Below are 23,484 nucleotides of genomic sequence, written 5' to 3' on the forward strand. Positions count from 1 at the left end.
ACGTCCCTTTTGCCTCATGTCGAGCAAGCGATCCCCTGCTTCACTTCCCCTCACAGGGTGGTCAAAAACCTTCCGCATTTCAGACAAAAAATAGGGGTAAGACAAGCGTGCGGCGGGTTTAGCGTTGCTGATTGCCACAGCCCAGGCGGCAGCTTCGTCGGTTAATAGACTCATAACAAATGCTACCCTAGCAGAGTCAGTAGCGTATGTGGAGGGTTGTTGGTCAAAAACCAGCGAGCATTGGTGGAGAAACTGGTTGCAGGACATGGACTCACCCGAAAAACGAGGAGGGTGGGGTATGCTAGGTTCACGTGCCGTAGATGATATAGCGTCGGTAGCAATGTTGCTCACTGGTGGAGCGACAGGAACAGCAGGTGGAGAGGAGCTAAGAGGTCCCACAGTGAGTGCTTGTTCCAAACGCTGGTCAATAGAACCGACACTAGTAGCGAGAGCCGTAATGGCGTCCATCATCTCGCGTAAGGACTTCTCATGATTACCCACCAGCTGTCCTTGATGGGACAGGGCGGAGCGCAGGTGCTCTAATTCTGCGGGTTCCATAATTGGCCAGTTATTCTGTCACGGTGTGGCTTACGCCAACTAAAAAGATTGGAACCCGTGATGCAGAATGACACAGCGCTAGTAAGAAATCTATTTATTATACAAGGTAAAAATACAACAAAACAAAAATAACTACAAGAAAGAACAACTAAGGAACACAGGGCTAGAGCCAAAAACTACAAGGAACAAAAAACACTGCTAGGCAGGAAAAAGGGCAACGACAAAAAGATAACTAAAGAACACAGGGCATAAGCCAAAAAACTACAGGAAACGAAAAACACTGCAAGGCAGGAAAAAGGGTACTCACTGAAACAAAAGGAGCTGCAGGGAAAAAAGTGCAGAACAGGTAGAGGCAGTAACAATACACAATGGCAGTAGATACACGGGTAAAGGAGACCAGTTGGGAGCCAAGGAAGCAGGGTTGGCAAGGGAATAACTGGCAACTGGGTAGTGGCTGAGCAGAGGTATAAATGGGGAGCAGCAGATTGATCGCAGGTGTTCCTAATTACTCATCAGAGCAGCCATGACACTGCAAGGACAAAACAGAGGCGGCAGCAGAGTGCAAAATCAACACAGAACATGACAGTTTATGTTTATTTTATTTACATTTTTTCTCCAATAAGTTCGCTTAGTTCTTCAGAGGCTCCTCATTAACAGGCTTTTTGTCAAAGCGGAAAAATGCACTTTTCACTCCCCTTCTGTTTCCTTTCTGAGGTTCATTGTGGAAAAGGGGCAACTTCGAGCCAACGCTGCCAGGATTCAGGCTCTGATCGAGTAGCCCACTCTCATATCAAGGAGGCACCTGCAGAGGTTCCAGGGCTTTGCTAATTTTTACCATCGGTTTATTAGAAATTTCAGTTGAGTGGCAGAGCCACTAAGGCGCCTTCTAAGTGGACCCCAGACACCAGTTCCACGTTTGAAAAACTTAAGTAGCACTTCACTGCTGCGCCCATGCTTATTCACCTTCACCCCTCGTCTCAATTATTCGTCGAGGTTGATGCTTCTGACACCAGCGTGGGAGCCATGCTCACCCAGCGCTCCACCTCTGACCACCGCCTGACCCCCGCGTAGTGGAACTATGATACTGGCAACAGGAAGTTATTGGTTGTCGTCTTGGAATTGCAGAAATGGAGGCACTGGCTGGAGGGCTTGGAGACCCCTTCATCGTGCACATCGACCACAAAAACTTAGCTTACCTTCGCTCCACACAGAGGCTGAATCCCAGACAGGCACGCTGGGCCCTCTTCCTGCTTCCTTGCTCTGGACTTTGTTACAGGCCTTCCACCTTCTTACGGCAACACTGTCATTCTGACGATAGCAGACCACTTTTCCCAACTGGCCCACTCCGTCGCCCTTCCCAAGGTTCCCTCAGCCCTTGAGATGGCGGCCTGCTCGTTCGCCACATGTTCCGGCTCCATGGCATCCCTCTCGATGTGGTCTCGAATCGGGGGGCCACAGTTTTCCTCTGCCGTCTAGAAGCCCTTCTGCGTTGGGGGCGTCGCCCAGCTTGTCGTGTGGTTACCACCCTCAGAATAATGGCCAGATGGAGCGGGCCAACCAGGACCTGGAGGCTACCATCCACTGTGTGTGCCCCCAGCAACCCACCTATTGGCCTCTCAATTTACCCTCGATTGAGTATGCCTGCAACACCCTCGTTAGCTCTGCCACTGGCCTCTCTCCATTTCATGGGGCCTACGGGTACCAGCCTACGGCCTTCCCCTCTTTGGAATCGGAGTCGGCAGTCCCTTCCGTGTCTGCCCACCTACGGCGCGCCCGCCTGGAATGGCGCAAGACCAGGGCGGCTTTGGCACGTACTTCTGGGCGGAACCAACGCCTGGCCAAACGTCATCGCACTGCTGCTCCGGACTATGAGCCTGGACAGAGGGTGTGGCTATCTTTCTGGGATCTGCCTCTCCACACAGACTCCAAAAAGCTACAGCCAAGGTACATTGGCCCATACCGTATTGAATGCATCATTAATTCTTCCTCTGTTTTGCTTTGCCTTCAGGATTCCCTCAGGATACACCCGGTGTTCTGCATCTCCCTGCTCAAGCTCATCACCTCCAGCAACCTAAGCCCTCCTGAGATGCCTCCTCCTCCTCCCAGGCTTGTAAATGGCCATCTAGCATTTTCGGACAAGGCCATTTTAGACGTGAGAAGAAGGGGCTGGGGTTTCCAGTACCTAGTCGACTGGGAGGAGTACCAAGAGACCGTTCCTGGGTCTCTCGCTCCCTAATTTTAGACCCCACTCTCTTGACAGACTTATGATCGTTTCCCTGAGAAGCCAGGTCGGCCGCCAGGTGGCAGCCATTTGTGGGAGGGGTGCTGTCACATACATGTTTCTTTGTTCTGTTCCCGAAGCTCGGTAGTTGGGGACCACTGCCTTACTGCCTCATTTGAAAATACTGTAAGAATGCCACTTTTATAAAATTGGTTTCTTTATTTTATAATGAAAGATTAATGTCAACACATGTAATTGTATCGAATCGTTCTGTTTTTATATCATTTTTTAATCGCATCGTAACCCGTGTATCTAGGGGGGTGGGGGGGTTCATACATTATAGCGATCTAATTTATCTTATTTATTATGTATTGTGTGAAACGAAGACATGAACAACATCTGAATGCCGACCCACCATCGACCAGTTCAAGCCTGGAGTTTTTCCAGAGAGATGATTACATGGCTGTTTGACGTGTGTGGTAAAAGGCAGTGTGCTAGCATGAATTAACTTGAGACAAATGTGCACATTAGCACTCAATAAGTCATCAAAACTTACCTTTATGCATTCCCACATAGTATCAGCATTTGACACCAAATATGAGGTGAAAGAAAAATGGTAAAAATACAGTAGTAGTCTATCTGTGCGGCATGAGAGAAAGTTAGCACACGCACAATGGACATGCGTCAAGTGAGACGGATGTAACAGAGAGAATCCGGCCACTTTTCAAAATAAATCATAAAAAAAATGAAATAATGGAAATTATTTTTTCTTTCTGTGCGGCCCGGTAGCAAATGACCCACAACCCCGTATCGGGGTTTGGGGATCACTGGTCTATCACAAAGAGATTTACATCCCTAGTATGTGCATCAGTGTTGCCAGGTCTCGCGAGAGAAACAAGTGACTAGCTCTATGAAAGCAAACCCAGAACAACAGGGAACTTGGGAATTTGCAAGCTGTAAAAAAAAAAAACAGCCCATAGTTGCATATAAACGGACCAGGCAACACTGGTGTGTGTATGTGTGTGTGTGTCTATATTTTGCCTTATACGTCTTATTTTCTTTTCTTATGTCTACTATGGGGGGCCGCACGGTGGTCTAGTGGTTAGCACGTTGGCCAACACAGTAACAGCTTGGAGATCGGGAAGACCTGGGTTCGATTCTCCCCTTGGGCATCTCTGTGTGGAGTTTGCATGTTCTCCCCCACGTGGGTTTTCTCCGGGTACTCCGGCTTCCTCCCACATTCCAAAAACATGCATGTTAGGTTAATTGGCGACTCTAAATTGTCCATAGGTATGAATGTGAGTGTGAATGATTGTTTGTCTATATGTGCCCTGCGATTGGCTGGCGACCAGTCCAGGGTGTACCCCGCCTGTCGCCCGAAGTCAGCTGGGATAGGCTCCAGCATGCCCCCGCGACCCTAATGAGGAAGAAGCGGTATAGAAAATGGATGGATGGATGTCTACTATATTGAGTGATAGGAGTGTAAAGGTGACTATGGGGGTGTAATTTCATATCTAGACAACTCTAATAATGTTAAAAACAACGTATTTAGAGAGACAGAGACTACGAAAATATTGAATTTATAATTAAGGAATTCTACTTAATGGAAATTCACTTATTACGGTCGGGTCGGGAACTAATTAACCACCATAAACAAGGGATTACTGTAGTACTAACCACTATTGCTAACATACCGTATGCTAGCTTTTGGTGTTCTTATATTTTTTGGTTGAAAAAAGTGCATGTGTATACTGTAAGTGCTCTAGTTATAGGCAGGGTACTTATTTACCTAAGCTGGGGTGTTAATTAGAAGCAGGCAATAATTGGATAATGGAAACTATGTAACAAAGTACGTTTTTACTTCAATAATGATTTGGACTGCATGAGAAAGTGTAAAGGAGTACGTTGCACACATGGTCATTTATGAACCAGTATACTGCGCAGTATACGCAGTATTGATGAGATGATTGTAAACAACAGTACAACGTGTAGAAGAGCTAGATAAAGCTGCTGCATGATACCACAAATGCAGCTACGGCCTCGTGTATAGTTAACAAAATACTACATCAGAAGGTTGCCTACAGCCACAGTGGCTAATGCCAATGTTTTTTACCCTGGCATTTATTTGCTTTTGTAGACCATGCACCTATGGGAGACTCTGCAATTCATCAAATAGAGGTGTTAGAGAATTTATGGTACATACTGTACATAAAGACCTCCCCACCCAATTAACACCTTACCCTAAATAAAGCGCCTGGTACTTGCTGCAGCATGAGCCACTTTATGAGGAAAACATCTTACACAGCAGCGCCTGAGTGAATTTAGACTCACCAGTGTTTTATGCATTTTGACACGTGTGAAGACATTTTGTTTCTACCTTTGGTCTGCCTGTCATCCCTCTTTCTTCTTGTGGGCGTGGTCTTCTGATGAATGATGCTGATAACGAGCGTTGACAAGCTGCTGAGGCATCACATCAAACCAAGCTAATACCTCCACATGGCCCGTGCTGGCATATGCAGCAGTACAAGTTGTGTTCTCAGCAGTTAACCTGACTCATATTGATGTCCGCCATGCGGGCACAGAGCCACCACATAATGGACATTGTTCTCCTCCTTTGACTCCCAAGACAGGAGGTCATCATGTTATCAGTCCATCCTCATCCTCTGCATCATCTCACCTTAGAAGACCCGTGAAAGGTTGCATTGAAATGCAGAGAAGGGCTCATTAATGTCAATGGCACCACAGCGGGGGCAAGGGCTCGGACCACATCGCTTCTGTCTATGAAGGCGAGCTGGTTGGAAAACGAGCGGTGTGGAAAATTAGGATATTTTAAAATGTCCCAGATCAGCAACTCTTACCTTCTTGACAAAATATTGTACAAGAGCAGTCTTTTTTTTAAGTTAAAGTATTTCTCAAACTTATAAGAAAAAGAAAATAGTGGAGTCAAGCCAGCAAATTTGAGCATGAGATTTGCAATGGACAACACCTACAAAAATGTAATATGGGTATAAAATTGCAATCTTACTCAGAAAATAAGGCAATTTTATGAGGAAAAAATTAGTATGGTATATTACAAGAACTTAAAAAATGAGAATTCATTTGAGGAATTTAAAAGAATACTATGAGCGGAAAAAAGTTATATATATATACATATATATATATATATATATATATACATATATATATATATATATATATATATATATATATAATATGAAAATAAAGCTGTATTTAGAGACCAAAGAGAATGATAACAAGAATAAATTTTCATAATATTATGACAAAAAGTATAGAATAAAGTAAAAAAATATATATTTTTTGAAAAAAGTCCTATTACAAGAGTAAAGTAATAAGATTACAAAAATGAAGTTGTAATATTACAGGAATTAATTAATAACATAACAACACATTTTGTGAATAAATTCAAAGTATTACGGGGGAAATTAAAATTTTATGTGAAAAATTGGTAATGTGAGCAAAAAGTTTTATAATAAAATATGTCACACATGGAAGGCCTCTGGGCTGTTTGGGAATTTGTATACATTTTGACAATGATGTGATTTTTTTTCTATGACATTACCACTTACATTATATTTGAGTATTTTTCTGATTCTTTCTCAGAAAAATACTGACTTACATTATGACATTATATTTTTATTTATTTATTGTACGACTTAGGAGTTAAATTTTGAATTTCATTGGATTTCAGTGTGATTGGATGAGATAGAGGCTGCACGGTGGCCTAGTGGTTACCATGTTGTCCACACAGGAGATCGGGACCATCTGGATTCGAATCTCTGTGTGGAGATTGCATGTTCTACCCGTGCGTCCGTTGGGTTTCTCCAGGTACTCATGTTTCCTCCCACCTTCCAAAATATGCATATTAGGTTATTTGGAGACTCTAAATTGTCCATAGATATGAATGTGAGTGTAAATGGTTGTTTGTCTATATGTGCCTTGAGATTGGCTGGCGACCAGTCCATGGTGTGCCCCGCCTCTCGCCCAAAGTCAGCTCCTGCTTACCCCGGTGACCCCTAATGAGGACGAGCAGCATGCAAAAGGGATGGATGAGGTAGATTGACGTTATTCATCGACCGTTATAATAACGTACGCATGCACACCAATAAAATGCTAATACACTAAGTCCCCAACTTACGAACATCCGACTAGCGAACATTTGTAGATACGAACACAAGCCGACTGGTCTATATTTTCATGTATTTTGCCTTGTAAGTCCATATTTATTTATATTTAAGTCCATATTTCACATGCTTGACCAGTAGAGGGCACTGTGACACTGCTAATGGGACCAACAGGCGATGAAGTCCAGGGGGAGGAGACGTGAAGAAAAGCTAAGTTGTAGCTGTACCATGCAACCCTGCACAGCTTGTGATTAAAGTTTATGAAGAGTTAATAGGCCTGCTTAATTCTACACCACCCACAGAACACTACCTCTTTTAGAAGAGTCTAACGACGACAATTTGTCCTTTTTTTCAAATCTCCTCCTCCTCCACCACCACCAATGACGTATGCTCGACCACTCCTCTTCAAAGGTAAATAACATTTATCATTATGTATTATTATATCACTTTTATTATTGTTTTTTTCATTAATTATCCTTGTTTAACATTACTACTGCATTCAAACTCATATTTACATACATACATACACATATACTGTATATGTATACACACACATGTAGTACCTATATCATTGGTAGTATTACCTTTTCCCCTACTTAAGAACAATTCGACTAGCGAACGGTCGTCTGGAACCAATTGTGTTCGTTGGTTGGGGACTTAGTGTATACTACTTAGTGTAACCTTGGTGGGGGTAGACATTACATTTCGGTGTTGACAGGCTTGTATCTTACCTTCTGGTTAGGTGATGTCTTTGTGCAGGCTTTGATCAATGCTGTGCTGTGCAGAAAAAAATACTCTTGAAACAAGTTGCAAAGAATATTCCAGAAAAAGCAGGTGCATACATTTTTGTGTAATCTCCTAGACTTGACCAGCAGCTGTCAGGTGACACCTGATGAGTCCCTCCTCGCATTCATTCCACCTGCACTCCCATCGCTCACATTATTACCTCCATCCATCCATGCATCCATCCATGAAACATGCTGCATGACAGGCCAATCTTGTGTGTGTTGACAGCCATGAGGGTGGAGACGAACATCTGAAAATTGTTGACAGTCAATTTGACTAATTTTAAACACAACTTACCTTACACTCACCTAAATAAACATGTAAACTAGTGTTTAGAGGTTTACACATCTATTGTATGTTATGTGTATGTATGTGTACTTATTCTGTGCAATCGTGGCAGAGTCATGCATTGACATTATATACAAAATAAGAATACTGTACTGGTGAAGGGTGCTGAGCTTTCCGAGAACAATTGCCGCAGCAAGTTATTGTGTCATACAATTTTTCACCAGCTGGGGGAAGCAGAAAGGCTGACAGTGGTCAGAAGCAGGTTGAACAATGAAGCCGTTTGTTATGAGAGAAGAAGAATGCTGCCTTCGCGTGCAATTTGAAATATTAAAACTTACTTTCGGGCAGGCGATGTCGCACAATTGGGTAAATATTGTACCCTTAAATATAGCATGTGTCGTTATATATGTACGTGTGTGTAAATAAATTAGACCATTAAGGTGATATTTTGCTTACATTTACATAAGAGCCTTTCCCGGACATCATAGTAAACCTTATAGTTCCGATTGTTCAAGAAGGCAGCAGTAGAGGAACGAAGGCATCCTGGCAACGCTGCTGTCACAAAGCTAACACTAAGCGCTTAGCTTTGCTCTTCGCGTCGACATTTTTGCCAATATGCGCTTGAATACTCGTTTCAACATTATTTTAAGTTGTGTCTGGTGCCATTAAGGTGATTTTAAAGGGTTCGCCATGGTGTTTAATGAACCCAGCTAGCCTAGCTTAGCCTAGCTAGCTGACTCTTTCTTCGTCGAGCTAAGCAAATCCTAGCTGTTGTTAGCATTAAGCTACGCTGACTGGGGCCCATTATGGCGATTGTGTCTGGCTCCTGTGCCAGGGTAAACGGCTCCAGGAACGGGCCCTCCGTCTCCGCTGCGACCCCGTCCGGCCCCCTGGGTCAGTCCCAACCCATGATAGCTGTGTGGGAATGGCAGGACGACCAGGGCCACTGGCGGCCTTACAGCGGCCAAGTGAGCGCCTACATCGAGCGATGCCTGTCACCGCGAGGACACAGAGGCGGCGCGCCTGGCACCACGACCATCTGCCTCGGACAATCAGACCCCAGCCTGTCGCCTTATCTCATCGACGTGCCGAGCTTGAAACAGTTCAGGCAGGACACAGGTGAGTTTAAATGTACATTTAACATTCATCATATGTTGAGTTTGGAAATGTGAAGGCCTGTCAAACAAGGTAGTTAGCATGTTGTTATCGTCGGAATGGTTACACACCTGCTCCTGTGGAACCAGCAAACCGGAAGTGGCTTCTTCATTAGCGCCATTCATTCAAATCTGCCTTCAAGTTGAAATATTTCCAGTTGTTACCCCGAATTCTTAAACATGAGCCTAACTTTTGTGTTGTTAGGAAAGACACGATCAGTCCGCCGCTCCCTGTTTGCCCAGTCTTCAGGCCTGGGCAGTGGCGTCTATTGGGAATGGGCTAATGACGAAGGCGCATGGACCCCCTATGAAACCCGCACCTCCATCCTCCTGGAGCACAGCTACCAGGCCCGACAAGGCACGGCCGACCTGGGCCCGCACGGCTACAACTACATCGTGGATCTCACCTCGCTCACCCAAGTGAACAAGTCGTCAGGCTTCAGACGGCAGGTGCGGCGCCAGTGCAACTTGCCCTACCCGTTGGCCTCCTTCGGCCCTCCAGCCATCCCTTCGGGCCCCTCTGCCGTCCCCTCGGCCGGCCTGGCCTGCTCCTGCCAGCAGTGTCTGAGCCACAGCGGCACAGGGCCCATGCCCAGCCGTGCACGGCATTCCTTCTCATCAGGCAGCCTGAACCGGCCCAGTCTTCAGGGATCGGGCAGGGCGGCCACTGCTCACCCGACCTCAGTCTACTCACCCTACCCCCGCAGGCCCCTTTCTGTTGGTGGGATGTCTTGGGGGACCCCCTGGCCTCCGCCCTCCTCTGCTAGCCAGCTAGCCTCACCCCTTCTAGGCAGCTCTTCCAGTCACAACGGCTTAAGGTTGGTCTCTTTACACCTTTGTTAGACTGATTTGCTATTTCCTCATTTCATTTCCAGTTGTTTATTTACACAACTACAGAGTACCAGACAATTATTAGTGGTAAGGTTTTTGTACACTCCCCTCCAAAAGTTTGGGAACACCAGCAGGGACACACAACACACACACACACACACACACACAGATGATCCATGAACAGATGGGATCAGAGGCGGTGTAGCCTTTAGCCCAGTTAATAGGCTAGCAGGCATTTGTCCAAGCCGCGTCTATTTCTCTCTATTTCTCCTCCTCGGAACGACGCTTGTGCATTTGCATTACAAGAACGCAAAATGCATTCAGGGACACGAATGCAACTCCTCATTGTTCATAATAATAACAGCTAAAATGTGATTCAAATGTTCTGCTGCTATTAAATAAACTCTTGTTTGGCAAGTAGGTTTTTAGACAGGTGGTTTGTTGTAGCTTGATTTTCAGTTATTTGGCACTGTTAATACATATAAATACATAAAATAAATCCTGTCCTGTCATTTATCTTTCTCCTAATAAAATACAGTAAAAATTGACATTTCACACATCACATGGTGATTAATCATGATTCATTTAAAAAATGATTAATCTGATTAAAATTTTTAATCTTTTCACAGCCCTAATAAGAATGTGTTAACATACGTAATCTTCTGCCAGCATTTCTCCCTCGCTATTTTGGGGCGACTGTGTTGTTTTTGCCAGTGATAATCTTTATGAACTGCTAACGCTCCATAATAATTACTTGCTCTTCTTGTGTAAAATGCACCGGCTGGGATTGCTCCATTTTAGCACTTCACCGAGTCATACAAGTCATACAGTTTAAAGGCAATGCTAAGGAAGTTGTCAAGTTTTCACGTTTCAAAAAAGTCAAATAATAATCTTAACTGACCTAAAACAGGAAAGGTTTAGTATGATTTAATTTCAGATAGCAAGAAAAAAATGTTTGTGTTTTTCCAGTGTATATAAACCTTTGGTTCCAACTGTACATTCCTACAACTCCAAACAATGTCTCTGCCCAGAATGTGTCTCTGATTTGGGCTTAAGTGTTCCTAATTGGTCTCCTCACCTGTTTAGCTTTTGATCAGCAAGCTAATGAATAGTGAAATGTTAAGTATTTTCAAGTAAAAACATAACTTTTTCATATTGCTTTTTAACTGACTTGTTTTCCTGTCCACCAGCGTTCCTTCCATCCCTGTGCAGTTGAACGGATCCACCAGCGTCAGCTCAGCGCTTGCAGGTAAAACACATGGATAGAAGAGATGGCACGGTGCACATTTGAAGACATGTTCTGGATTCAATTAGGTTGAAATGGGGTGAAATACAATAATATTACAAATACAGTAATACCTTGATACCTTGTTTGTCGTGGTTAATTGGTTCCAGACACGGCTGTGATAAGTGCATTTCCACTAAGTAGGATTCCTTATTGATAAATGGAATATTTGGGTAGTTGAAACATAGAAAACCTGTTTGCCACCTTCTAAATATGTTTTTTGAACATTATAAGAGCCCTCTAGCCATGAAATGACACTCCCCTAGTCACCTTTACATTCCTATTACCCAAGATAGTAGACATAATAAGACATTTAAGAAATAAATCAGGTTCATACTCATGTGTTGCAATAAATGTCTTCCAGACATGTGGACAGGAAGTGATGTTGGGTGTGTAATAATAGGAGTGCAGGGTTTCCCCTAGGATTTTCTGAAGCTGTGGTGGTGGGCGGCAAGTTACTGCCGCCGCTGCTGAGTCTGCAATTTTTTTTAAATTATGACACATGCAAATTTTTTTTATGGCTCACTTATTAACTTATTTATTTAATGTTTTTCAACAACCAGCAGGACATGAACCGAGAACACTGCAAAACAGTTAAATTAATGGCAGTTGCTGAGAGCACTTAAAAAAACGTCTAAAATGTTGAGACGCTTTGTGTTATCTGACCTTTATAGTCCAATAGTACTATGTGACTATTAGTACAAAAGTACTTTGTACTTTAACATTTTGTCCTGTTTGAAACAAACCTACATTTAATTTGATGCCTGTTTTAGAGTAAAAGTAATACATGGGAAATGAAGTGTTAAATAACATATTAGTTCTAAATAACACAATTAAAATGAAATAATTGTAATATTTTTGTTATAGAAATGCGTGGTGTATAAAAGAGTACACTGAGAGTCCATGGTTACCATAGCACAGGTGTATCCAACTTGCAGCATTATTAAATCTACTTTGACAAAAAGGAGAAGTGAGCGATTTTATGTGACTGCCGACATTTAAATTGTACTTTATCTACAAAGTACATCTCCACTCAGTGTGCTCATTTGTCATTAACATACAGGTGTCATTTTTGAATAGAACACTTTTATTTGGCTTTTATCTGGTTGTGGCGCGCCACCACGATCAATTACATGTAGCGGAAACCCTGGAGTGTAAAGGTGGTGATAGGGGTGTTATTTCATGTCTATGGAGCTCTAATAATGGTAAACCTGTATTTAGAAAGTCCTAAACAGGTTTTCTATGGTCGAACTATGAAAATATTCAGTTTATTAATATCAAATCCTACTTCACGGAACTTCACTTATTGCAGTCGGGTCTTTAGTTAATTTGGCCATTTTTATGCTTGAAAATGCTTAATTTAGGTAAAACGTAAAAATTGTTGAAGTATGCATATTTTTTTGTAATATTAGGCCGTATTCGACCACGAAACAGCATGAAAGTACAACAAACCTACTGAGTTAAAGAATACATAAAAAAAAAATATGTTGGACGTAATATAACTAATTAAAAACGGCAAATTGATCAAATGTAAAAAAGCATAAGCTAAGACTTTAAGAATAATTAATAAAAACGTATATAGTAGTACATGAGAATAAATAAATCCAAATTACAAATCATAAATGATTATGCTAAATTTACTTAGCTACACCTGTTATGGTTCATATTAATATAACAATAAATGAATAAAACAACTACTAAATAAGTGGAAATAAATACATTTACGTAATAGGGGTGTGAATTAAAATATCTAAACAGATATGTCACATTTGTCCATAGTTAACTTGTAATTGATCACAAAAATGTTTATCTATAATAAGTAAGGATGTAAATCTCTTTGTGGTAAAGGCATCTCGATGAACGAATTAAGATAAAATTAAAAAAGTATATATTTTAAAAACAGAATAATTTGATCCAGTGTATTTGGTATTGTATTTGTATTTATCCAGGATTTGATTTGGTATGATTCAGTGATTGCATTTGTTAATGTAGACATTAATCCTATATTATAAAATACAGAAGCCAACTGTATAAAAGTGTCATTCTTACAGTATTTTCATATGTGTAAAAGAGCACACCATAGCCCCAAGCATGCTGTAAGGCAGGAGTTCCCAACCACTAGCTGTGGGAAACATTCAGGTGCAATGATAAAAATAAACACACACACACACAAAAATATAAATGAAATAACTACAAAAAAAAAAAAAAGATGTAAAGTGATCCAACTTTTGGAAATATGGGCCATTGTTTATTCAAAAAATAATATATAGTTTATACAATTTTTGCATGTTTAATGTGAGAGGCGATTTGTTCCACAGTCACTGAACGCACCATGTAACTTTGCAATGCATCTTCTCGGACGACGACTACTTTCCTGTATTTTTCTGGTTTTTCTTTTACCTCATATTTGGTCCCAAATGCTGGTACTATGTGGGAATTCATAAAGGTAAGATTTGATGGCCTTATTGAGTGCTAAAGTACGTATTTGTTGTTGCACCTCTCAAGTACTGCAGGCTCTACTGGCGGATGGTGGCTCTGTATTCATCGAGTGCTTTTACTTTGGTGTCGTTCCTGTCATAGTTTTACACAGTACATAATAAATAAGACAAATCAGATCGCTATAAAGTGTGTATATTACGTGTGTGTTGAAAATCTTTCCCGTGACCATCTAGCGTGATGCTAACGCTAGCTCTTCGCTAGCGAGAGCTAATGCTATATGACACAAGCCCCCAAATAGCTGTCTTCGGCTATGCCTGCCGGTAACTAGTAGCTCCTTGCCCAAATTTTAGCTAGCCATTCAAAGCAAAAATCCACCGAGAGACAGCTCGTATCTAAAATGGGACACTCGTGTTCCACGGCACCACTGTATAACTGACAATTAAAAAATACCTGCAGTGCACCAGTAACTTGTCTCTTCTTCCTGGCGAGGTACTTCGTGACAACTCAACACAGAGCGACACAAATAACATTTGGTTTTGTCGAGAGAGGGATCTGCCAGGGTTGTGAAGCTAAACTTACCATTCAAAATAACCTTTTCTTAGCCCATTTCTGCTCAATATTTGTCCCCTCTTCTGGCTTCACATCAGCTGCCACGCTGCTGTTTCCTCAAACAGGACGCGCACACGTTAATCGTGTCAAAAAATTTGTACCATTAAAGGAAACTTCCGTTAACGTGTTATTAATGTGTTAACTTCGATATCCCTCATATTTAATAAATGAAAACTAAAAAATGTATTTTGTAATGGCAAAAAAAAGTTGTGCACCAAATAGAGGGCTCCATTTTACCACAAAGCTTATGATGGAACTTTGTAAAGTATATTGTAGTGATCAAATTTCACCTTATTGCCAAAATTATTGTTTTTCTGCTGCACAACTTGTGAAGAAACAAAAAGGATATACATTTGAAGCAGTTTACGTTATGCTCGTAGTGAGTCGCCACTCCATCTTAGCCTTTTTTCATTTCTTCCTCTTCCTCTCCTCTCTCGATGGCTCTCACCCCCACCCCCCGCTTTGCCTCCAACCCCTGACCCCGTTCCAGGCATGGCCTCCATTTTGATGTCAGCAGTGGGACTCGGCGTGCATTTCGCCACTACCACCCCCCTCCCGCAGCCTCCTCCGCCACTACCACCACCGCATCAGCATCCGCCGCTGCCACAACAGCAGCATCCGCAGCAATTCTCTCTCCCTCCTCTTCCCGTCCCGTTCCCCCCTGCCAGCAGGCCCAGCAAGCCCCTCAGCAGCAGCAGCAGTTCAGTTAGGAGAGCCAAGAGGCAGCACAGGAGAGGTAGATACCATCCATACCTGGAGGACCATCCCATTGCCTCTCATGTGTTTCACGTCCCACCATGTTGCTTTTTGCTGCTCCCATCCTTTCATCCTTTTTCTGTAGCTGGGGGCTGGGTGGGAGCTGGAGCATGTGCGAGATGACTGTCTTTGTAGATCAATTTAACCACAAATAAGGGGGAAAAAAATGTCATTTCTTTTTTTACATTAAAGCCATCATAGAAAAGCAGTGGGCGGCAACCCTGTATTGTCCTCGGGGACCAAAATCCAGATCTGACTGGAAATCCAAAGTCCTGAGTCCAAAGTTCATGCAGAAAGGACCACAAAGTCCGGTGTTTAGTGCTAGACTCAAACGGGACATTTGGCGGGGAGGCAGTAGTGCTAATCTTTCCTCCACCGTGCCACCTGCCCCCGTAAAAGGGAAAGAGCGCTGGAGAAAGCATTTTTTCCGTGCTTGAAGATCATTCCAGCTCTTCAATGTGTCACCTGACTGCATCACTACTTCCTTCCATTTGTGTTCCAATCTGTGCACGTTTGTGGTCCTCGTCTGCCACCCTGCCCCCAACTCTTTGCGTGTATGCAATAGATGGACTTTTAAAGTTGTTGGAGGCGGACACAAGGCAGAAAGGGATGATGTAGCGGTTGAAATGAAGGATCCAAGAAGAGCTTGTGTTGTCTGACTTGTGTGGCTTCTTGCTGCCAAGTAATCTCTATGCTATTTCCTGTTGCAGCAAACAGTGAGAGAGCTGAGGAGGTGATCCAGCGCTACATGGAGGTGGTGCCCGGTGTGCCGGACGAGGTAACGCTTGAGTTTACACCCTCACTTTTAATCATATCCGCCTTTGCATCACAAACCCAGCAAAGGTTTGCATCATTTTCACCAACTCTGTCAAGCTATCTGAACCCTCTTTCACACAGAAATCTGACATTTACATTGGAGTTTAAGAAAAGCATTTCATGGGGAAAAGTTGAAAGTGAAACTCTGAGAGAAAAGGTTGCATTGCCTTTCCTGCAGACTGTCCTCATGGCAAGCGATCAAAGCCCCTTTAACACAGAGATCCCGCAAAATTGTCATCAACAAAAGAGCTGGCAGTTATCCACCTTTGCTTTGTTTACACAGAACCTAACAAGGGCTGGGTACGTGTGCGCGTTGTCACACAGCATCAGGTTACACAAGTTCGGCTACTAAAGTCACACAGATATGCCGCAAAATTGCCATAACAAAAGAGCCGGCATTTATCCTGCGGTTGGCTTTTCTGCCGAACCGTTTAACCGCAGCATATTTCACACAGCAAAATCCTGTCATCAGATAATTACATCAGCACCATTGCTTTCAACACAAAAGGGCGAGATGAGTGAGTGTCAATGGTTACATTTCTGTCCAGTCTTTGTCTTACCCTTACACACAGGTAGGGTCCCAGCTCTGGTACTACCTCAGAAGGTGGAAAATTGTCTGATTTATTTGCATTGATCCAAAGCAGCTATGCAGACAAAATGCCAGCTTTTACAAGCAATGTATTTGTAGTTGCAGTTGTCAGCAACCCGTGGCTCTTCAGCCTCCTTGTTGTTCTGTGATTTTATTTATTTATTTATAAACATCGAAGCAGAGGAAATGTGCGTTTCCGAAAAGAGTTTTTAATATCCGACTCGCTGCTAATCCATGAAAGCACCCAGCTTTTTCCGAAAAGTACCCAAATGCAGATGGCCGTAAGGGAGCGATTTCTGAACACTACGGAAGCTTCCATCCATCCTCAATGCCGCTTATCCTAATTAGGATCACGGAGGTTATGCTGCAGCCTATCCCAGCTGACTTCGGGCGAGAGGCAGGGTACACCCTGGACTAGTCACCAGCCAATGGCAGGGCACATATAGACAAACAACCATTCTCACTCACATTCATACCTATGGACAATTTAGAGTCACCAATTAACCTAACATGCATGTTTTTGGAATGTGGGAGGAAACCGGAGTACCGGTAGAAAACCCACTACTACGGAAGCTTGAGCAGAGCAAACATACATTCAAGAAGTGGATGAAGGCTCCAAACTGAACTATAGCTGCTAGCGTTGTCCCAACGCCATTCACAGCTGGAGAATACATGAAATAATCGTTCGGAAAAATATCACATCTATTCTCCAAATTAAAAATATAAGTACGAAATTATTATTAATTATTCAGAAAATGAAAGACCATCAAGATCAGGACAAATAGAATGGCAACAGTGGGATATGTGAACTCTGATGGGCATTTTTATGTTCAAGTTGGCTACGTTTTCTTTTCATTTTACACAAACACGGGAAAGACTCAAAAATGCCTCCATAGTTCAGTGTTTAAATAATTTCAAAGTAGGGATGTCTCGAGCCACATGTTTTGGCTGCCGATCCGATCCTTTTTTTTTATTTTAATTTTTTTATAAATAAGCGTTTGTTACAAACATGAATTTGTGGAGTTGAGTATGGTTATAAAAATAGCTCTCCAAATCATTAAAAATAATGCAACCAAAGTATTGCTGAATTTATTTGTTTTGATCCACAGCATGACCAACCATATTGTTTGGCGTTTGTACAAAGTTCTGAGTCAAGTCCCTAATCCAATAAAAGATCAAATTGGAAAAAATGGGCGTACCCTCATCATTTGACATGGTTTTAGATCAATTTGTGGTGTGATTTATTTTTTTTTTTTTTAAACAAACTCTTCAATGCAATAGTAATTTATTGATGGTCCCTAGTATAAACAACCAGCGGTTACACCATGGCATTGGTGGAGCCAGAAATTTTTCAAGGTGAGGCTCACTCACATAGGGGTGGCAATAAGTTGATACCTGAAATGTCTAGATGGCCGGAGAGTGACCAAGTGTGGCCATGGTCACCATTGGCCGCCACGTAGCTCCGCCACTGTACAGCGGCACTTCCCGTGCCAGCTCTCGGCACCATGACACCATGTAGCTTCGGAGCCGAATATCCAACATCCAACTGAAACTAACCTCACCGCGGTACACCGCAGACATGTCTGCACGGTGGTGTTGCGTTTTCCTCTTCTTGCGGGTGGTGGGGGTCGAGTGGCAACCGGCTTTGAGGTGCATGTTGGACCATGTTGGAGTGCGGCCCTGAGTTACGAACACTATATGGCAATCTGATTGGCCCAACCTCGTGGCTGTAGCCGATATTATCTGATCTTCAAAATACAGAGGATGGGCAGCCCCGATCCTGAAGGTCGGATCGGGACACCCCTATTTCAAAGTAGTCCTACACATGCACTCTGCACTTCTGTTTGTTGAATTCTGTTGTAACAGGTAAAATTTGAAAAAGATTAAAACTTTTAGGTTTATAAGCTGTGTCATGTTTTGCGGCTCCAGACCATTTTTCTTTACTGAAAGAGGAGGCAAAATGTCTTTTTTGTTGCGAAAGGTTGCCGACACCTGGTGTAAATGGTCCATTTGTCTCTCATTGTAGGACTGTATTATCTGCATGGATCAACTGTCCAATCCATCTGGCTATGAGACCCCAGCGCCGGTTGAGGAGGGGGCCCAGAGCATCCTGCCCGACGCTGTAGGCAAATTCATCAAGTGTGGACACACCCTGCACATGCTCTGCATGCTGGCCATGTACAACAATGGCACCAAGGTACCAGTGAAAACCAGAACCCATTGTTCAACTCCAGCTTGGTCCAAGTGCTCAGTGGTCTTTGTCCATGTGTGTGCGTATCCATCGCTCAGGACGGCAGCCTACAGTGCCCCTCCTGTAAGACCATCTACGGCGAGAAGACGGGCACACAGCCTTTAAAAGGCAAGATGGAAATTTACAGCATCGCCCAGGCGCTACCAGGACACCCAGACTGCGGCACCATCCAGATCATCTACAGCATCCCACCTGGAATACAGGTACAGGTCTAGACCAGGAATGATCTGTTTGATAAGACCAGAATCTGGTATCATCTTCATGTCCTGGTTTGGCAGGGTCCGGAGCATCCCAACCCAGGACAGCCTTTTACGTGTCGGGGATTCCCTCGGTTCTGCTTCCTGCCAGACAGCGACAAAGGCAGGAAGGTAAGAAACACTTGCTCAGTGCAGCAGGGCTTTCACAAATCGTCCTTTCTGTAGTGTTTCATCCATGGACTTGCTTGTAGCGTTTTATATTTTCCTAACAAACGGGGGCCTTTGTGTCACCAAAGGTGCTGGAACTGCTGAAGGTGGCGTGGATGCGGCGCCTCATCTTCACCGTGGGCACGTCGAGCACGACGGGGGAACCTGACACGGTAGTGTGGAACGGAATCCATCACAAGACCGAGATGATGTCAAACCTGTCGGGCCACGGCTACCCCGACCCCAACTACCTGGACAACGTTCTGTCTGAGCTGGCCTCTCAGGGCATCACCGAGGACTGCCTCAAAGCCCCCGGCACGGGCTGCAGCAACTAGGCTAACACTTCCACTCCTCTGCCATGAAAGGGAGCTTCATGAATTAAAAGGCTTTCGGTAAGAAGGTGGCGCTGGCTACATTCCCGCTTGTACTTCAGGAGCAGCTAGCGCCACACATCTATTTGATTTTTTTCCAATTTTCCTTTTGTCCATCACGGGCTTCATCCGCATCCCCTGCCCTCTCTGACTCAGTCGCCATGGCAACGGTATGGGGGATAAAAATCTCATTAAGCACTTTAGTTGTGACATCTACCTGCCGTACGTTCCGGTAAAGGGCAGTCGACTTCAATTGGTTATGCAATTAAAAGCGTAGCAAAGCGACGTCTAATGTTGATGAGAAGCGGCAATACATGATGTCAAGTCATTCAAATGTAGAAAATGAATAGTTGGGAAGAGTAAAAGTACACTTTTAGTCTCGAACCTGGATGCAGAGATTTCATGAAGGCACAAGGTCAAACCATGCTGTGATTTAAAGAAAAGGTTCAGCAAATTCTACATCGTGACAATCAACCTCCTGTACTCATGAGTTCTTACTCTGCTCTCTGTACCGCAGCATTAACACTGAGAAGCCTGCAATAAAAGCATTCATGTCAAAACACTCCCATTTCTTTCATTTCACATTGACACGTGTAAAGGACAACACAATGCAAGGCAACATCTTTTTTATTGTTGAAAAGGCCTAATTGGCGTTAAGGTACAGCATCTTTAAATGGGGGTTAGTTGTCTTTCCTTTGACGTGATACATTCTTTTTTGTTAAACGACATATACATGTTAATGTGGCGCTAACATACAAAGGCTGTGTACACTGAAGCATCGCAACACCTGCGTGTGAGCAGGTTTGATATAGTGGATGTAGAAAGCAACTTGAGTCAAATGCTTTTCCTTCAGTAAAACTGAGCAATAAACTTTTTTTCTAAAAATGACCTGTAAAAATGCGTTGGGGGGGGGGGGCGAAAGTATCTTAGGGGATTTTTTTTTTTTTATATTTAATGTGATATTTAAAGCAATTTAAGTCTGAGTCTTGGGGAGCAACCACTTTTCAAATTAGGTTTTTATCGCATAGAAAAACTGCATATTTAATACTAAAATATGTAGTCACAAATGATGTGACCTACAACCTTTCTAAAAAGATTTCAAAAGAGAAAATAAAGGGACTTTTTTTTTTTTTAAATAAAAGGTTGGGAGGCAAAGTGGCCAAAATGAATATATTCTGTGTTCTTTGTCATTAGCTTATGTACTTTATGTCAATAATATGGCAATACATGATTTGAGTAGGTTAGGGTGTTGAAGCAACCAAAATTCTAATTTGGGTCGTTTGAGTAAGTAAACTTTGTCTTAAAACCAATCATATTGCAATACTTTGTTTCGTGCAGGGGTGCTCCAAATCTGTCAGGGCATCTCATGTGCACAGCCCCCCTTTGGATCACCTCCATTGTTTTTCAACTATTCAGCCATTCTAAAACAAAAAAATCGCTCACTTTCTACTTCCACTGTATATGCGACTCGCAGGCGCCCCCTAGCGACAAGCGTTGGTTAAGCGTTAGTGTTTTGATCATTTTCCCACAGATTTTTTTTTAAATCCCTGCACATAATGTCAAACTTCAATAAATATAATAAATAAAAAGTACAAACATTTGAATATGATGGATGGTAATTGTGTCAGTAATACATTTTGTGGGCCATATTTAACGCTTGAGCTCAGTTAGAAAAAAACCCAAAAAACAACAAAACAATTATTACCGTCTTTGCAATACAATTGGCCCCCCTGTAACAAACCTTGACCACCAAATTGTCCACCTGGAGATTGTTCTCAACGCAGTGACAGGAGTCCATCTCTTAGGCCCAACATTCATCTGTGAAGTTCAGTAGTTGACTTTGCCGGGAACCTGCATGTTGACGCCGCTGTAGTCCACCATGTACATGGGCCACTGCTGCACACATGGCAGCACAAAACCATGAGGAACTGGCTTATTTGTTTTATTAAAACTACCACAACTTACTGACCTGAGACCAGTGAGACTTCAAAGTAAAAAGGTGCACGTACCATCACTGGAATCTGATTGGCCGACGGGGCCAGCTCAGAGGAGGCGGGCATGCGATGGCTCTCCTGTACTCGCTTGCGCTTCCGTCGACTAGTGGAGGCATCTGCTGCTGCTGCTGCTGCTGCTATGGGCACAAAGCCAGTCATTATGTTACTGCTTTTTCTAAGTATCGGAACCCTCTCGGCTTTGATGTCATCTGCGGGTACGTACCCGTGTTGCAAGACTGGCCACACCGTTCTGCAAAGGAGCTACAAAGAGGCAGAAAAGTAGAGAATTTTAACTGATTTCATACCAGACGAGCATTTTTGCTAAAGCTGCTAAATGTCATTGAATAAACCACAGCATACATGCATGGACGCTCCACCTGGTGAAGTTGGTAAATGAACTTACGTCAATGCTCCAGTAAAAGTAAAATCAAAGGCAAATATGTTCAATTTAGACAGATACCATTTTTAGCCCATGGTGACATAAACTGCAAATGCTAACAAATTCAAATCAAACCGTGCTCTCTTTTCCACACACAAACATTATTTTTTAAAATATACAGATTCAGGTGGTCCTCGGGTTACGTACCAGTTGCGTTACTAGACTGATGTAAGTTGGATAACACACCTAAATTATCCCTAAATGAACTCCTAAATCACCCATAAAGTCAAGACTTAATTGACAGTCAAAATAATAAAAGCAAAGCACTTGCAACTTTTCCATGTCAATAATAAGACCGCGACACTGTCTCGTTGTTACTGTCGCTTTCAGAGGATCAGATCCTTTAACGTACTCAAGGATACTGTAGCGACCTGGCAGTTGTGTGTGGTGTTAAAAAGTTGCGTGATTTCCAACCGTGTTTGAATGTGCCATGTGTCCTGACTGTGTGTGAGGACAGTTGAGTTTGCTGATGAAATGAAGCGATTGTTAATGGAGCACCTCCTCGTTATCCTTCAAACGTCCGGGTGGACGCTACAACACCATCGTTATCCATCATGACGGTGGCGAGAGTCCAGTGTTGATGGCAGCGTGGCTGCGCGTGAGCCGCACATTGCGTATTTCGTATTTCACTAGTTCTCCAGCGAGTCTCTTGTTCACCATCCAAAATAAAGTTTTCAATTTATGGGCTTGTGGTACGTCACCACAAAACGTCATAACACAGAACATCATAAACAGAGAACCACCTGTGTAGTGTTGTGAAAAAAGTTCTTCTAATGACCAGCCCTGGGCCACCCTTAGCAGCAACAACTGCAATCAAACATTTGCAATAACTTACAGCGCTGTGGAGGAAGTTTGGCTATCACCTTTCCAAAATTGTTGTAATTCAGCCACATTGGAGGGTTTTCCAGCATGAAGCGCCTTTTTAAAGGTCATGCCACAGCATCTCAATAGGATTCAGGTCAGGACTTTGACTAGGCCACTCCACAGTCTTACTTTTGTTTTCTTCAGCCATTCAGAGGTGGACTTGCTGGTGTGTTTTGGATCATTGTCCTGCTGCAGAACCCAAGTTAGTGTCAGCTTGAGGTCATGAACAGATGGCCAGACATTCTCCTTCAGGACTTTTTGGGAGACAGCAGAATTCATGGTTCCATTTATCATAGCAAGTCTTCCAGGTCCTGAAGCAGCAAAACAGCCCCAGACCATCACACTACCACCACCCTATTTTACTGGTGGTATGATGTTCTTTTTCTGAAATGCCATGGTACTTTTATGCCAGATGTAACTTTTGTCTTGTCAGACCACAGAGTATTTTCCCAGAGGTTTTGCAGATCATCAATATGTTTTCTGGCAAAACTGAGATGAGTCTTAATGTTCTTTGTTTGTTCAGCAGTGTTTTTTTGTCTTGGAACTCTGCCATGCAGGCCGTTTTTGTCCAGTGTCTTTCTTATGGTGGGGTCATGAACACTGACCTTAACTGAGCCAAGTGAGGCCTGCAGTTCTTTGGATGTTGTTGTGGGGTCTTTTGGGACCTCTTGGATGAGTCGTCGCTGC

At 43.1% G+C, this 23,484-nt stretch overlaps 2 protein-coding genes across 5 annotated transcripts in view; one reads left to right on the top strand and one right to left on the bottom strand.

The window, feature by feature from the left end:
- Positions 1–8,359: 8,359 nt before the first annotated feature.
- Positions 8,360–20,060, top strand: dtx2 (deltex 2, E3 ubiquitin ligase). Of its 2 annotated transcripts, XM_054754797.1 has the most exons (9): positions 8,360–9,114; positions 9,355–9,967; positions 11,171–11,229; positions 14,804–15,049; positions 15,780–15,847; positions 18,501–18,671; positions 18,764–18,928; positions 19,004–19,093; positions 19,219–20,060. In XM_054754797.1, the coding sequence occupies exons 1-9, from the start codon at positions 8,802–8,804 to the stop codon at positions 19,462–19,464; spliced, it is 1,971 nt and encodes a 656-aa protein (XP_054610772.1). In that variant the 5' UTR covers positions 8,360–8,801; the 3' UTR covers positions 19,465–20,060. The 2 variants fall into 2 exon arrangements, with proteins under 2 accessions (XP_054610772.1, XP_054610773.1); XM_054754798.1 differs by lacking the exon at positions 14,804–15,049 and having other exon boundaries at positions 8,362–9,114.
- Positions 20,061–20,111: 51 nt separating this feature from the next.
- Positions 20,112–23,484, bottom strand: part of gtf2ird1 (GTF2I repeat domain containing 1) — a 30,478-nt gene continuing 27,105 nt past the window's right edge. For 2 of the 3 annotated variants that reach the window (XM_054754796.1, XM_054754794.1), the window contains 3 exons: positions 21,718–21,755; positions 21,510–21,631; positions 20,112–21,396 (listed from right to left, as the gene is read on the bottom strand). In XM_054754796.1, the coding sequence (XP_054610771.1) occupies positions 21,328–21,396; positions 21,510–21,631; positions 21,718–21,755 (229 nt within the window). In that variant the 3' untranslated portion in view covers positions 20,112–21,327. The remainder of the gene's footprint in view (positions 21,397–21,509; positions 21,632–21,717; positions 21,756–23,484) is intronic. The other variant, XM_054754795.1, reaches the window with a different exon arrangement.

The sequence above is a fragment of the Dunckerocampus dactyliophorus genome, chromosome 16 (genome assembly GCF_027744805.1).
Source record: "Dunckerocampus dactyliophorus isolate RoL2022-P2 chromosome 16, RoL_Ddac_1.1, whole genome shotgun sequence".
NCBI classification, from domain to species: domain Eukaryota; kingdom Metazoa; phylum Chordata; class Actinopteri; order Syngnathiformes; family Syngnathidae; genus Dunckerocampus; species Dunckerocampus dactyliophorus.

What these genes read in the sequence shown, in the direction of transcription:
- dtx2 (XM_054754797.1), top strand. Translation starts at nt 8,802, where the DNA reads ATGGCGATTGTGTCTGGCTCCTGTGCCAGGGTAAACGGCTCCAGGAAC. An exon ending in ACAGTTCAGGCAGGACACAG is followed by an intron (nt 9,115 to 9,354) that starts GTGAGTTTAAAT and finishes TTGTGTTGTTAG; the next exon opens with GAAAGACACGATCAGTCCGC. An exon ending in TCCAGTCACAACGGCTTAAG is followed by an intron (nt 9,968 to 11,170) that starts GTTGGTCTCTTT and finishes CCTGTCCACCAG; the next exon opens with CGTTCCTTCCATCCCTGTGC.